Below are 14,997 nucleotides of genomic sequence, written 5' to 3'. Positions count from 1 at the left end.
TGTGGGCGCATGCTTACTTTCTGGCCCTAGACAGAAAATGGTTTTTATTGAGAAAAAGGAAAACTTCATGATCAATTGTAGTTCAGTATTTATATGGTGATTGACATTTTCAAAGAAATTCTTTACTTTGCAGTTATATGTTGTTTATTTCACTCTATCGGAGACATTGACACTGTAATGCTGCTTTATTAGTTTTCAGACTAATAAGACTTTTTAAACATTTGTATTGAAACAAAAGCAAAATGAGACAAAACTGGTAAAGAATTGTGAATGCTGTAGGTTGTAGGTTGCAGTGAATACTTCAAAATATTTACCATCTTCTTGCATATACTTTCAGGTGAGTAAACACTCTAATGTTCTTTAAATGGAATGCTTTCAACTTTATCCTTGTTCATTTTGCTGCATCCTGGTCCAAGTATCTTTATGATATTTGTAAATTCGGGAATACTGAAATATTTTTTGATGTGTGATTCATGAGTATGAAATGCCTATTCTGGGAGCCAGCAGTTAGCGTAATGGCTATGTCGCTGGACTCCCACGTAGTCGACCGTGGTTCACGTCCTGGACCCGGTGGCTTAAAACTCACGCCGGGCGCGTGTGTGTGCGTGCCCAAGATCCCGGGAGGAGAAGGGATTGCGGCGTGACCATCCCCCCCTGGGGGGGTGATTTCTCGCTTTCTGTCTCTATGTCTCTCTCTGTCTGGCGAGCACATGCGCCCTATAGTGAAAAGCCTCTCAAAAAAAAAAAAGAAAAGAAAAGAAAAGAAATACCTAGTCTGTTAAGTTTTTATGAAATTTATTCTACTTCTGGGCCAGCATGTCATTTTAATTATGGCTTAAAAATTAATATTTTTTTTTTTGTTAGAAGGCACATATGCTCTCCAAGGAGAGAGAGGTAGAGAAGAAAGCTCCCTCCATGACTGTTTTCTCAGTATTTCTTGATATTTCTCATTGATTATTTTTCCAGATGAGCTTTAAAATGATTTTGAATCAATCCTGAGGAGATTTTGATTGTAATGTACTTATAAATTAGCTTGGGAAATTGATACTGTGCAGTATGTGTTTTTTCCATCTGGACATTTGGAACTTCTCCTGTTAAAGTATTTAAAAATTAAAGACTCACACCAAGGTTTGAATGTCAAAGGGTGTCTTCCATAATTTTCTTATACTATTCACACATAACTCTGTATTATTATTGAATTATATAATGAAATCTATTTTCTGTTTCTCAGTTGCTAGGGTGCATGTGTGCCTGCCAGAGAGAGAGAGAGAGAGAGAGAGGAAGGGAGAGGGAGAAAGTAGCCCTCCGTGGGGACGTAGTCATGCTGCAATCCCTTCTCCATTTCTCCATCCTGTTGGGATTTGGGGCACACTCCCCCAGCAAGCACTGACCTGTTTCCTGTCACCCTAAGATAGTTGGTTTCCTGGAGTATTACGTAAATGGGATCGTACGGTAACGATTCGGAGATCCATTCCCATTCTCTGTGTTAGTTTGTTGTTGCCATTTTAACTCCTAACAGGTTGTGGTCATGCTACAATCTCTTTTTTTCCATTTCTTCATCCTGTTTGGATTTTGGACATGCAGAAACCTCATAGGTTTCTTCAAGCCTTTGGGGCCAAGATTTGAACCATGGTCAGCCATGTGGCACCTAGCTCCTTTAATTACTGTGCCACAGGACTGTCCCATGAAATCTGCGTTTTCGAGATGCACAAATCTCCAACGATTTGGAAAGGAATTACCATCATGCGTTTTCAGAGACTGTCTGATTTGTGACAAGGATGACCTTTTTGAAGTGTTTTTCAGAATGTATAGATTTAACTAACAGACAACATATCTAGGCTGACCCCATGGCCTAATGGTTAACACAGCCATATCCCCCACATGGCTGACCACAGGTTTGAATCCTGACCCCAGTGGCTTGAAAAACATGCCTGACATGTGGGTATATGTGCCTCCAGTTCCAAGAGGATGAAGAGGTCTAGGAGAGAGGATTGTTTCATGACCATGCCCCATTTGTGAGTGCCTTCCCCCACCACCTTTTTTTTCTCTAATGTCTAGTCTGGCAAATAAAAAGTCAGTCAGTCTGTCTGTCTATCTATCTATCTATCTATCTATCTATCTATCTATCTATGGCATATATGTAATGCTAAGTGTGTTTTTGATGTTTATGAACTTTACCAGATCATGAATGAACGATCTCTGATTTTCTGATTCAATAGAATGGGGTTTTTACTTCACACACCTTAACACTTTGTTGTTTCATCATTAACTGTTTCACATGTTTTGACATTTAACGAATGCTGTAAGTTGACTTAAAATGTATTTGTATATTGTCTTCAGGTGATGTTTATATTGTGTAAAATAATCGTTTTCATTTCCTTTCTAACAGAGATCTATTCGTTCTTTTGCCAATGATGATCGCCATGTGATGGTGAAACATTCAACAATCTATCCGTCTCCGGAGGAGCTCGAAGCTGTTCAGAATATGGTGTCTACTGTTGAATGTGCTCTTAAACATGTCTCCGATTGGCTGGATGAAACAAATAAATGCACAAAAACAGAGGGTGAATCAGAAGTGAAGAAAGATGAGGCCGTTGAAAACTGTTCCAAGTAAGTGTGGACTGGCCTTTGTGATGCTTTGCTGAGGTGTACAGAAAAACTTGAGAGTTCCCTTGGGTTGTATTTGTGATAATGCTGCTCTTTTTTCTCAGATATATGACTGTAATCAAGGTAGTAGGTGTTACATGGAGTTTTTCTGAGTTAAGTTTGAAAGGAAAACGAAAAGGAATAATGATTAGAGCCAGACAAAGAAGATGGACTTATTTAGGATCCCCTAGGAGAGTGTACCAAGACCTTAAAACCTTAAAAATCTTTATATGTAAAGATTTTTATGTCATCTTTTTCCTGTAATAGTTCAGCTTCTACAACTCTGAAATAAGTAATAGTGTTCTTTATCTCTGGGGAAAAGATCAATGAAATGAAGCTGTTATAGTAACAAGTCAGATCATGAAACTTTATGCGATGGTAAGTTTAGAGTAATTGTTTTGAGCAATGCTACTATATTGGAATAAGTGTAATAAAGATTCAATGATAGTGAATTTTGAAAGGTGAAGCTCATTTATACTGTATTAATACGCTTAATAACATTACTGTGGCTACAACTTGTAATTGAAAGATAGAGATTACAGAACTTTTCCCCCAGCTTTCAATTCTAAGTCAGTGTGACAAAGAATAGTGGGAAAGTATTGATAAATTGATTTTGTTCACTGAAAGATTGTCTAACCTTTTCATCTTCAGATGATAACATTATCAGTTTTTTGATGAAGAACATAATTTCTTTGTTAACTGTTTTTAATCATTTATTTATTTATTTATTTTTACATTGTCCCACATTTACTTTACATATCGAAAACTATTTGCTCAGTCTCCATAGTTGATAGTTAATAAACAACTTTCAGAATTTCAAAAAACTGAATTTTAAAGATAATGTTAGAAATATTTGTTATAATTTTGTTTGTGACTCTGTAATAACAAAGACAGAATGTTTTAGATATTTTGGAGAAAATATGTACGTGTCAACTACTCAAACTATTGAAAAGCAAACACCCAGCACTCAATTTGCACATAAACCTCAGTTCAGCCCTGCCTACCAACTATTCTGTGATATACCATCTGCTAGCAAAGATCAGTCTCTTTTTCTTTTTTTTTAAAGAATTATTTTATTTAAGTTTTATTTTAATTTGACCAGATAGGACAGACTGAGAGAGAGAAAGATGAAAAGTGAGAAAGCAAGCTGCCACATCTGGGACTCAAACCATGGTTGGTCATGTGGGAGTCCAGCACCCTTAACTACTGTGCCACCTGCTGCCCCGAGTCTCTTTTTCTCTTTTCAGAGTCTTCCTCAAGATAATCCTCTGGTTGTGTCTGTTCTTGTAATCTCTACTGATTACAATGCTGGGCTGGCAAAGTCCAGGTTATTTTATGGTATGAATTCTTTCATATAGCTTCTCTAGTCCTCTCTGCCAGGCAGAACTGTTTATGGTGACAGTCCACCTTTCCAAGACCTTCTCTTGGCTTACTTGAGATCTACCTTAATTCCATAGTTTTCTGGTTTCATCTTCAGATATGACATTCTAGTCAGAGGCATGTCCAGTACTATTTCCAATTTCAGATTCAAGGCAAATAACCATTCTGCCACAAAATAAGAATATTCCCAAATATTTTCCAATTCCAGAGGGGTCAGGAAAGGAGAAAATTTTATGTTTCCATTAAAAAAAAAATATTTTAACAAATTGCTGAACCTATCAACAGCTCAAAAGAAAGGAAAATTCTTAAATTGGGGAAACAGCATAGTAAAGAAGAAAATCAGTAATGTTTTACTCAAAACTCATAAAATTCTATTTCACCACTTCAAGACAGTGTTATGTAATTAATCTCTTTCTGTTGAATTTGCAGTGTTACTGTGGTCCAGTCTTTTCTTTTAAATCCTGGAAGTTAACATTCAACATAATTATTGATATTTCTTGTCCCTAGCTTTAAGTTAGTAATTTTCTTGGTTGTTTTGTGTCCTCTTATTTCTGTATGTGTGTCTTTAGTTTTTCCGGTAAAGCACTCCTTTTAGAACTTCTTGAAGGCTGGTCTGGTGTTGGTAAATTCTTTCAGGTTTTGTTTGTCTGTGCATGTTTTTAATCTTTTCTTCCCAAATGAAGGCTAATCCTTCTGGGTATAATATTCTTGGTTGAAACTGTTTTTCACTCAACACTTTGAGTATATTGTCCCATTCTTTCCTTGCTCACATTGCTTTCAATGAGAGAGCTGCTGTTAGCCTGATGGGATATCCTTTGTAGGAAATTTGACATTTCTTCTCTCTTGCCAGTCTTGGTATCTAGTCTTTGTGGTTTTGATCAATCTGGCTATAATGTATGTGTCTTGGAGAAGATCTCCTTGGGTTGATTCTATTAGGAGTCCTTTGTATTTCCTGGGTCTGATATTTGAATGCCTCTCTAGATTTGGAAAGTTTTCTTGCAGGATTTCATAGAATAGATTATCATCACTGCCTTTATTAGTTTCTTCACCTTCTGGGATACCGATTATCCATATGTTTGGGTGCTTAATAGTATCTAGTATTTCTTGTATAGTATTCTCTTTTTTTTTTGGTTATTTTCTCAGCTTTTATGGTGATTTTTTTCTAGGTCAGAGAGTTTGCCTTCAACATCCCAGATTTGATCTTCTGCATGTACTAATTGACTTTTAATACTTTCATAGGAGGTTTTGATTTCCTATATTGCAGCCTTTGCCTCTAACAGCTCCACGATTCTTCTTTTTTTTTGGAGAGATTTTCGCTATACGGCACGTGTGCTCGCCAGACAGAGAGAGACAGAGAGACAGAAAGCGAGAAATCACCCCCCAGGGGGGATGGTCACGCCGCAATCCCTTCTCCTCCATTCTCCTCTCGGGATCTTGGACACACACACACACACGCCCGACGTGAGTTTTAAGCCACCAGGTCTGGGATGCAAACTGCGGTTGACTAGTGGGAGTCCAGCGACATAGCCATTACGCTAACTGCTGGTTCCCTCCACGATTCTTTTGAATGCTGTGTATTTCCTCTTTCAGATCGTGCAAGAACTTTCTCACCTCCTAGAACATCTTGTCTCTTTTCTCCTGCATCTTCTGGAGTTCATTGTGTCTCAACTCTTGCATCTCATTAAGTTTTGTCACTATGAATATTCTGAATTCTCTGTCAGACATTTCCACGAGTTCCACTGTACTGTCTATGGATGATGAAGGGTTGTTCTTTTCCCTTAAGATAGAGATATTTTCTTGATTTCTCATATTCCTTGTGCCTCTGTGGTGGTTTCTGGTCATTCTGTGACAAAAATCTCTCTTCTACTGTGTTTTGTAATGTGGTATCCACAGAAAGAGATTATGAGTTTAGATTTGTAAAAAGAAGTTTCTTTCTTAAAGTGTTGAGAATTTCAATGACCCTAAAAGTATTCATATGCTTGGCTACCACACACCTAGTCCTGTCTAGACACTCAGTGTGTGGATACTGAACAGCCTGGGAAAGTAAGGTGAAAAAAAAATAATAAAAGCAAAAGAAAAAAAAAGTAGACAAAAAGAACCCAAAAAGACAAAAAAAAATTTTTTTAAAGATAAAAAAGAAAAATTGCCACCAAGGGGCCAGGATGCACCTCAGATTTAAAATGGCTTCTGAAATTAGCAAGAGAAAGAAGAGGCCAGAGGTGAGAAGAAGTGGTTTTAAAAAAAAAAAAAACAACTTAAAGAGAGACAGAGAGACAGGGAAAGGACAGAGGTTGCCCTACTTTGAGTATTTTGGTGGTCTAGAAGATAAGGCTTAGAGCATAGCTTTAATCATCTTGGTCCCTGAACACACCAGGGCACACTTCAGATTTAAAATGGCTTCTTGTCTGACTGTTTCAGGGGTCTAGAAGATGAGGCTTAGAGCATAGTTTTAGTCCCCTTGGTCCCTGGACACACCCTTTACTTTGCCTTTACTTTGTTAACTGTTTACAGGTAATTTGTATACTGTATTTGTGTATAGTCTTGATGGTTTAAAGGTTCTTGGAAGTAATTCAGTTTTTCTCACATATGAGCTTTAAAAGTGTTACCGTCATATTTGAAGTTCGTGTTAATTAGTAATATCCAGTAATCTGGCTGTGTATATATCCAAGTTTGTGTGCAAGATAAATAATCATGTATTCCAGATTTAAATTGCAGTTTGGTACAATTTTTATGTTGTTTCCTTTTTTTTCTCCTTAACTTTTTTTGTTGTGAAGTTTGTGTGTGTGTGTTTGTGTGTGTGTGAATAAATATACCATTTTAAAGTGTACATTTCAGTGGCATTCAGGCCTTTTTAAATACGTCTTCTCAAGGGTGGCATATGTTTGGAAAGCAGTCCCTGTAGACTTTTACTTAATTGGATGAGGTCACTGTTTTAAAGGTTTTTAAAGGTAATGTGCTCCATACCTTCATATTTAGTTCTAAATATGACTCTATGTGTGGATGCTCTCTGTTGACTGTGTAAAGTTTTTTCATTTTGTGGACGAGTCCCAAGTTGGAAAGATACCTGTGATTCTTACCACGTGGTGGAACTCAAGGAACGCAGAATGCCTCGGTTCTTATTTCATATAAGACAGGAAGGTTGTCTTCACAAAACTGAACTGTGTTCCTGCTCATTGACATGTATTGTGTTGCAGTGTGTGTTAAGCACTCCCAAAGGTATAACGATGGGTGTGGGCTCCATTTTATTTTTTTAAGTACCTCCTGTTGCCAGTCACTGTTGGGCAGCCTTTACCTATCCTCTCTTATTTTAACCTATTTATCTCTTTAGAAACTGACTCAAAAGTCAAATAATTTGTATGAGGTTTCATAATTTAAATGATTAAGACTGTCAAGGCCCAGCCACAATGGTGCAAGCAGCAGATTTCTGCTGAATGAGTCTAGAACCACATGAGAGGGCCAGGTTCCCAGCCCAACAGTCTGCATGTGGTAGCATATGCCTGCCTGTGATCCTTCTCATCTGGGAGACTAGGCAGATGTCAAAAAAAAGGAATATTAGGAATCTTTTTAGTTTTAGGTAATTTGTTCTATTTTGAAGTTGCTTGCTTTATAATAACTACTATATTCAGATTCCTTATTCAGATTCAGAACTGTTTGAATTAGACCAGGTTTCTCTGCTCAATCATGCTGTCTCCTACTTGTGGGATGATAACATCAAGCATATTATAATATGATTTAGAAATTAATAAGTGATCTAATGATGGTTAACTAATAACAGCTTCCATTTATTGAGTGCCAGCTACTGTACCCAGTTATTTTTCACATTATCTTATAACAAACTTAAAAAACTCTTTTTTTTTTTTTTAAAGATTTGTTTACTTAATTTTATTTGTTGTTATTATTTATCTTTTAATTTGACCAGGGGAGGGGGAGAGACAGAGAGGTTCAGGACTACCACCTTGGCTGGCCATGTGGGAGTCCAGCAACTTAACCACCATGCCACTTGCTGGCCCCCAAAACTCCTTTGTTATTATCCCCCACCCCTTGCCTCCATTTTACTTATGAAATTTCCACTGCTCCAAATTTGCTTTTGAAAAAAGAGTGGTACAGAATCATCAATGAACTTGAACTTCCATAATGTGTGCTCAGGGCAGAATTCATATTCAACTGTGACTCCAAATCCAGTTTTCTTAGCACATGTTCTTCAGTTTCCTGTGATTAAAATGTGAAGGTAAAGTAAAGTGCAAGGAGAGATGATAGGCTGATTCTGAGAATCAGAAAAGGCTTTATGAAAGAGGAAGATGCATTTGGATAGGCTTAGAAGATGGGCAGCAGTGTTTTGGCAGTAGGTGAAAATGGAAGAAAATGTGTATCTCAGTAAAGACATGCCTGTGCAAAAAGTATAGGAAACAGGGACTAATAGCAATTGTTTATGAGCCATTAATATATGCTGGGCTCTGAGCAAAAGTTATTACTTGCGTTCTGTGAGAAAGATGTTAATTATTCCTATTTTACAAATGAGGAAGCAGACTCTCAAGAGACCAAGTAAATTATAATTTGTCCAGTGGTAAGCAGTAAGTGGCAGAGCCAGTCAATTAGGGCGTCATGTTGCCTTTTGAATTGCCTCCTAATATCTTAGTTTGCCAAGTGTTCAGTGGTGCACCAAGGAAAATAGTGGGTGGGGTGCTATCAGGCAGTGCTTTTGGAAGGTTAGTCCAGCTGCAGTATACTGTATATGTAGATGGAAGTGAGAGGTTAGTCAGTAAGACCAGTGAGGAAAGGATGTGAAGACAGTCTATGGGAAAGCTGATAAGAACCTGAGGAAACTAGTTTGAACCAGTGGATTGTGGGTGACTATGGAAGGGAAATTTATAAGTTATGATTAGATTTAGGAGAATCAAAGGATGAGAAATCAGGGATTCAGAGGAAGGAAGAATTGAAGATGATATTCTTAATATCAAACAGATTCTTACACTTAATTCACATGCTTTAAGATACCTTTTATTTTGATACTTGTACAACTTTTATAGTTTTCCATTGATTTAATATTTACTGAATCTCTGTGGTGTGAAGGCACTGAACTAGGAGCAGGGATATTTATAACTTTCTATCAAGTTTCCACTGCCACATTTGTTTCTCTACCTTCTCCCTTTTCCATTTCATTCTCTACTTTGTTAACTTTTGCTCAGCTCTGCTAGAATGACCTTTTTTCTATGTAAATCAAGTCTCAGCCAAAGTTAAAAGTTAGACTTGAGCACTCTGATTTTGACGTCTCCCCTTTGTGAGCTTGATCACTCTGATTTTGACGTCTCCCCTTTGTGAGCTTGGAAAGAAATAATTTAACATGAAAAACTTAAATTCTGTGGTCAAACCAACTTGGGTTTGCCATTTCTTCACTCTTTCTGTGAACTTGAACTATTACCTTTTCTGAAGCAGGCTTGTTGTAAGGCTTAAATGAGAATTTTGTGTCTTACAAGTGTTTCTTTTTCTTTTTCTTCTTCTTCTTTTTTGCCTACAAGTGTTACTTTTTCTTTTTCTTCTTCTTTTTTTTTTTTTTTTTTTAAAGGGTTTTGCTATAGAATGCAAAATGTGCTTAAACTCAGACACTGAGAGGGAAAGTGAGAAATCATGCCTCTTGGACATGGCCACCCCACAATGCCTTGTATCCCATTCTCTTTCTGGGATTTTGGGCTTGCACGCACATGTGCCAGAGTGATTTTTAAGCCGCCAGGTCTGGGACTTGAACTGTTGTCAGCCATGTGGGAGACCAGAACCTTAACTACTAGGCCACCTGCTGACCTCTCTCTTTTAAGCAAGGTACCAAATCTTTTTTTTTTTTTTGCTTTTGTTGCTTAACTAAAGTATAAGCCTTAGGAGCAGGTGACGCTAGATTTCCTTTAGTATGTTGTTCATATTCCAACATTTGCTTACTTGTTGAATGATTGCTAAGCTTAGTTAATATGTTCTTTTGGTTAAGGGAAATGAACCAGTTAGAAACTCATTTAATTGACATCACAGATAGATGGACATTTTCTTAATGTACTGTTCATGACTCAATGTTACTTGAGCACTTGCCCTTTTAGCTACTCCAGGATTTGGAAAGAATATACTGGCAGATTATCTTTAGTCTGTTTCTTCCTTCTTCAGTTCTTTACCTTTATCACACTATTGCTTTTCTTATAAGCTTTTCTGGACTCCTCAAATGTTACCATTAGCAGGGACCATAGCTGCTCCAACCGATAGCTGTTTAAGAGTTGTGAACCCTGAGCAGCAGCAGATTTATCAGGAGTAGAATCCAGGTCTCTTAGACTTCTACCTCGATGCTCTTTCTCTACACTATAGTGTTCATGTTTGTCCACATTCTTTAATTACTTCTATAGCAGTAATAGAAGGAAGTTTAAAAGAATACTTTGAGGGACCAGCAGGTGGTGTGGTGATTAAGGCGCTGACACTCCCACATTGCTGACCAGGGTTCAAGTCCTGAATCTGGTGGCTTGCTTTCTCACTTCCTCTCTCTCTCACTCTCAACCTCTGTCTCTCTCTGATCAAATTAAAAATAAATGAATGAATAAATAAAAATAAAATAATTATTTAAAAAAACAAAAACAAAAGAATAATTTGAAGGACCAGCTGGTGGCTTGGTGGTTAAGATGGAAGGATTCCACATATCAAACTGTGCAATTCAAGTTCTGAGCCTGGTGGTTTGAAAAACACACTGGGCATGTGTGCATGCGTGCCCAAAATTCTGAGAGGAAAATGGAAGAAAAGGGATTGTGACGTGCCTATCCTTCTTAGGGTTGCTTTCTCACTTTTTCTCTTTCTTTCCCTTTCTCTCCTCCTCTCTCTCTCCACCTCTCTTCGGTAAGTGCATGCTCCCTATAGCAAATTAAAAAACCAAACCAAACCAAGCCAAGACAAAACAAAAAAAAGAACAATTTTTGAAAAATGTTATGGGCCCGCAGATGGTGTAGTGGTTACGTCTCTGGACTCCCACGTAGTCGACCATGGTTTGAGTCCTGGACCCAGTGGCATGAAACTAATGCTGGGCACTGGGCACATGCGTGTATGTACCCAGGATCCCAGGAGGAGAATGAAGGAGAAGGGAATGTTTATGGCTGTGCTCTCTGGGGGGTAAAATTTCTTACTTTCTCTCTTACTGTCTCTGTTTCTCTATCTGGTGAACGTACATGCCCTAAGGCAAAATCCTATTTTAAAAATGTTTAAGGGGATATAGTATTTTTTGATTTTGTAGGCAATATACATGTGGTGAAGAGTTAAAAGATCTGGAGTTTAAAATATGCTCCTTATTGAATCCTTCAGGGAGGATAGATACTTTATGGACCTTAAATCTGAGACTTATGTTTTGGATTTTTAGATGTCTGGATTTACATACTCTTTTGTCCTAAGTTAGAGTTGAGGAAATAGTTTGTGAAAGTAATCATACAGACTTTTTTATTTTTAGGGATCAAGGTGGTCGGACATTGTGTGGTGTAATGAGGATTGGCCTGGTTGCAAAAGGCTTGCTGATTAAAGATGACATGGACTTGGAGCTGGTTTTCATGTGCAAAGACAAGCCCACAGAAACTCTGTTAAATACAGTCAAAGATAATCTTCCTATTCAGATTCAGGTGAGTACAATTTTTTTAAAAAAGAATTTAAAAAATTATTTATTTATTTAATTTAATAATAATTTAATTTAACTTAATTTGACCAGAGAGGGACAGAGTGAGAGAAAGTGAGAGGGAAAGCAAGAAAGCAAGCTACTAGGTCCAGGACTCGAACCATGATCAGTCGTGTGGTAGTCCAGTGCCCTTAACCACCACACCACCTGCCAGCTGCCCAGGTGAGTATAATTTAACTGCACCTCTAGGAGAATTTGCTGAAAGGTGAAAATAGAGACTTGATAATTTATTAACAAAAACTGGGTTTAGTAAAGGGTACACAGACAGTAAGGATACTGCTACTCTGTTTCAGTGACTAATCCATCACATTAAAGCAAATTTCTGGTGTATGTTGCTGAGTAAGAGTCTTCATTTTTTTCACACTAGATCCCTCAGCATTATAAAGCTCTTGGAAAGATTGGTGTAATGCAGTAAAGGATTGAATTATTAAAATAACTTTGAAATTGAAGGCTCAGTTTGACAGCCACCCATTCATTCTGTCATTAGAAAGTCATTGTTCATTCTTTGTCATTATTAAGACATAATATTCAACTTCAGACTTGTCCCTACAATTAAGTTGGCCATTTTCTTAGTTTTTGAACTCTTATTTCTGTGTGTCTGTATTTGATTTTCTTGATATAGCACTCTCTTGAGAACTTCTTGGAGATCTGGTCTGGTACTGGTAAATTCTTTCAGGTCCTGTTTATCTGAGAATGTTCTTGTCTTTTCTTACCACATGAAGGATAATCTTGATGGGTAAAGCATTCCTGGTTGAAATTGCTTTTTCCTTAACATTTCGAATACATTTTCTCATTCTTTACTCGCTTGCATTGTTTCTGATGAGAGGTCTGTTGTTAGCCTGATGGAATATCCTTTGTAGATAACTTGCTATTTTTCTCTTACCAATCTTGTCTTGTCTTTGTGGTTTTGGTCAATCTGCCTATAATGTGTCTTGGAGAAGATCTTCTTGGGTAGATTCTACTAGGGATCCTTTGTATATGTTGGGACTGGATCTTTGAGTTCCTCTCTAGATTTGGAATGTTTTCTTGCAAGATTTTGTGGAGTAGATTATCAATGCCTTTATGAGGCTCTTCACCTTCTGGGATACCAATTAACCGGATGTTTGGACGTTTGATGGTATCTAGTATTTCTTGTATATTATTCTTGTTTTTGGGGGCAATTTTCTCAGTCTTTGTGGTGGATTTTTCTAGGCCAGGAATTTTCTCTTTTATGTCTGAGAGAGTCTACCTTTTTAATACTTTCAAGGGAGATTTTGATTTCCTGTATTATAGCCTTCATCTCTAACAGGTCCCTCTGATTCTTTTTTAAAGTGTATAATTCCTCTTTTAGATCTTGCAAGAATTTCCTCACTTCCTGGAACTCATCATCTCCTTTCTCTTCTGCAGTTCATTGTCTCTCTTCTCTTCGGTCTCTGTTAGCTTCGCCACTATGAATATTCTAATTTTTTTTTTTTGGAGAGATTTTCACTATAGGGCACCTGCGCTCGCCAGACAGACAGAGACAGAGACAGAAAGTGAGAAATCACCCTGCAGGGGAGATGATCACGCCGCAATCCCTTCTGCTCCATTCTCCTCTCAGGATCTTGGGCACGCATGCACACGCGCCCGACGTGAGTTTTAAGCCACCGGGTCCAGGATTAGAACCGGGCTCGCCTCTTCCATCTCTGATAGCTTCGTCATTCCCAATATTCTAAATTTTTTATCAGACATTTCCATGATTTCCATTGAACTGTCTGTGGATGAAGAGGAGTTATTCTTTTCCCTTGGAGGAGAGGTATTTTCTTGCTTTCCCGTATTTTGGCCTTGCGGTGATTTCTAGTCATCTGATGGATGGTGTGTTTCTTCTGAAACTCAAAGTTCAATCTGAGCATTCAGGAGCAAGCAGAAAGAGGTGATCTGGAATCTCTTTGCCGTTCTGTTTTGATCCCTTTGCATAGCAGATTCAGTAGATATCGAAGAATATATTAACCCACTTGAGTTTGTGGGCTGGATGCTGAATTATTGGTAGAAAATCTTCATTTCTCTTTTCTCCCTGAAATCACTATTTCTCAGGAGCCACAAAGGTGTCTTGATTAGTTCTTTTTTGATTATTCGATACCACTCTTTCTTCATATTCATGTCATAGAACTAGATGTCAGCCCACAGGAACAAACTTAAAGTTGCGGAATACTCCCTTTTGTTTGTGTTTCTTCTAAAAGGATTACTTTTGCCAAGTAATATGACTCCTACGTTTATTTTTATTCGTTTTCTTACTGGATCACATTCTCTCGTAGGCATCATTTGGCCTTCAAAACTATTTCTGATTTTTTTTTTTAAATCTACCATTCCTGACTTTCAATTTGTGTTATTGGTTGATGCATCCTCCTATATCAGTTTCTGGGGCAGTATTTTATTTTTTAGTCAATCTTAAATATTTAAATATTTAAAAAATAGTTTTCTATGTGGCAGGACATATCTGGCTTTTCCACTTTTAGTTTTTTGTTTGTTTGTTTTTTACGAGATTTTTGCCATAGGGCGTATGCGCTCGGGGTACAGAGGGTGTGTGGGGTGGACAGAGATAGTGAGAAAGAAATTGAGAACTCACCCTCCATTGGGGATGGCCATGCCACAGTCCCTTCTCTTCCATTCTCCTCCCAGTATCTTGGGCACACATTCACACTTGGCCTGAGTTTCAAGTTACTGAGTTCGGGACTTGAACCATGGCCAGCCATGTAGGATTCCAGCGACGTAACCACTACACCATCTGCTGGCCCCTCCACTTTCAGTTTTGATGGAGAAATGTTTTCTGGTCTGTCAGAAGGTTATTTTTTCTTTTTCTTTTTTAATACGTATTGTGCTCATTTGAGGACAGAGGGAAATAGAAAGCTCAATAACTCTAACTATACCTTTTGTTATAAGAATATTAATAAAGTTTCTTATTTTCATTTTATTTATTTATTTTTAAATACATTGGATTACATATAACTTTACATTGACTTCCATTGCTTTTTCAAAAGGGAATGCCATGCATGTCAGTCAATACAGAGGCATCGATCTCCCCGCTTTATCATTCAAAGTCTTTTCCATGCATTTCCCAATAATTATTATTATTATAATTTTTTAAAACAGTCAATCACTATTTCTCATTTTGCTTGTTAAAAGACTTCACCCATCATGAAATACTTCCCAGACCAGTCCAGTTGAGAATACTATACACGTCATCTTCAACAGATAATAAACCATATCTGTTTCTCACTAACATCCCCTCTATTGTTCACTTGCTATCTTTCTCTATCCTCTTCTCTTTTTTTTTT

At 37.5% G+C, this 14,997-nt stretch overlaps 1 protein-coding gene across 4 annotated transcripts in view; it reads left to right on the top strand.

Moving 5' to 3' along the window:
• The window catches only part of STRBP (spermatid perinuclear RNA binding protein), a 167,013-nt gene that overhangs the window by 67,844 nt on the left and 84,172 nt on the right, over positions 1-14,997 (top strand). For all 4 annotated transcript variants that reach the window (XR_001371112.2, XR_003551006.1, XM_006158218.3 and 1 more), the window contains exons 3-4: positions 2,390-2,610; positions 11,486-11,651. Coding sequence is in view for 2 of the 4 variants with exons in the window: in XM_006158218.3 (XP_006158280.1) it covers positions 2,390-2,610; positions 11,486-11,651 (387 nt within the window). In the remaining 2 variants the exon portion in view is untranslated. The remainder of the gene's footprint in view (positions 1-2,389; positions 2,611-11,485; positions 11,652-14,997) is intronic.

The sequence above is a fragment of the Tupaia chinensis genome, unplaced genomic scaffold (assembly GCF_000334495.1).
Source record: "Tupaia chinensis unplaced genomic scaffold, TupChi_1.0 Scaffold000575_1, whole genome shotgun sequence".
NCBI lineage: Eukaryota > Metazoa > Chordata > Mammalia > Scandentia > Tupaiidae > Tupaia > Tupaia belangeri.
Note: the sequence above shows the minus strand (reverse complement) of the source record. Positions and strands in the feature narration are given on the sequence as shown.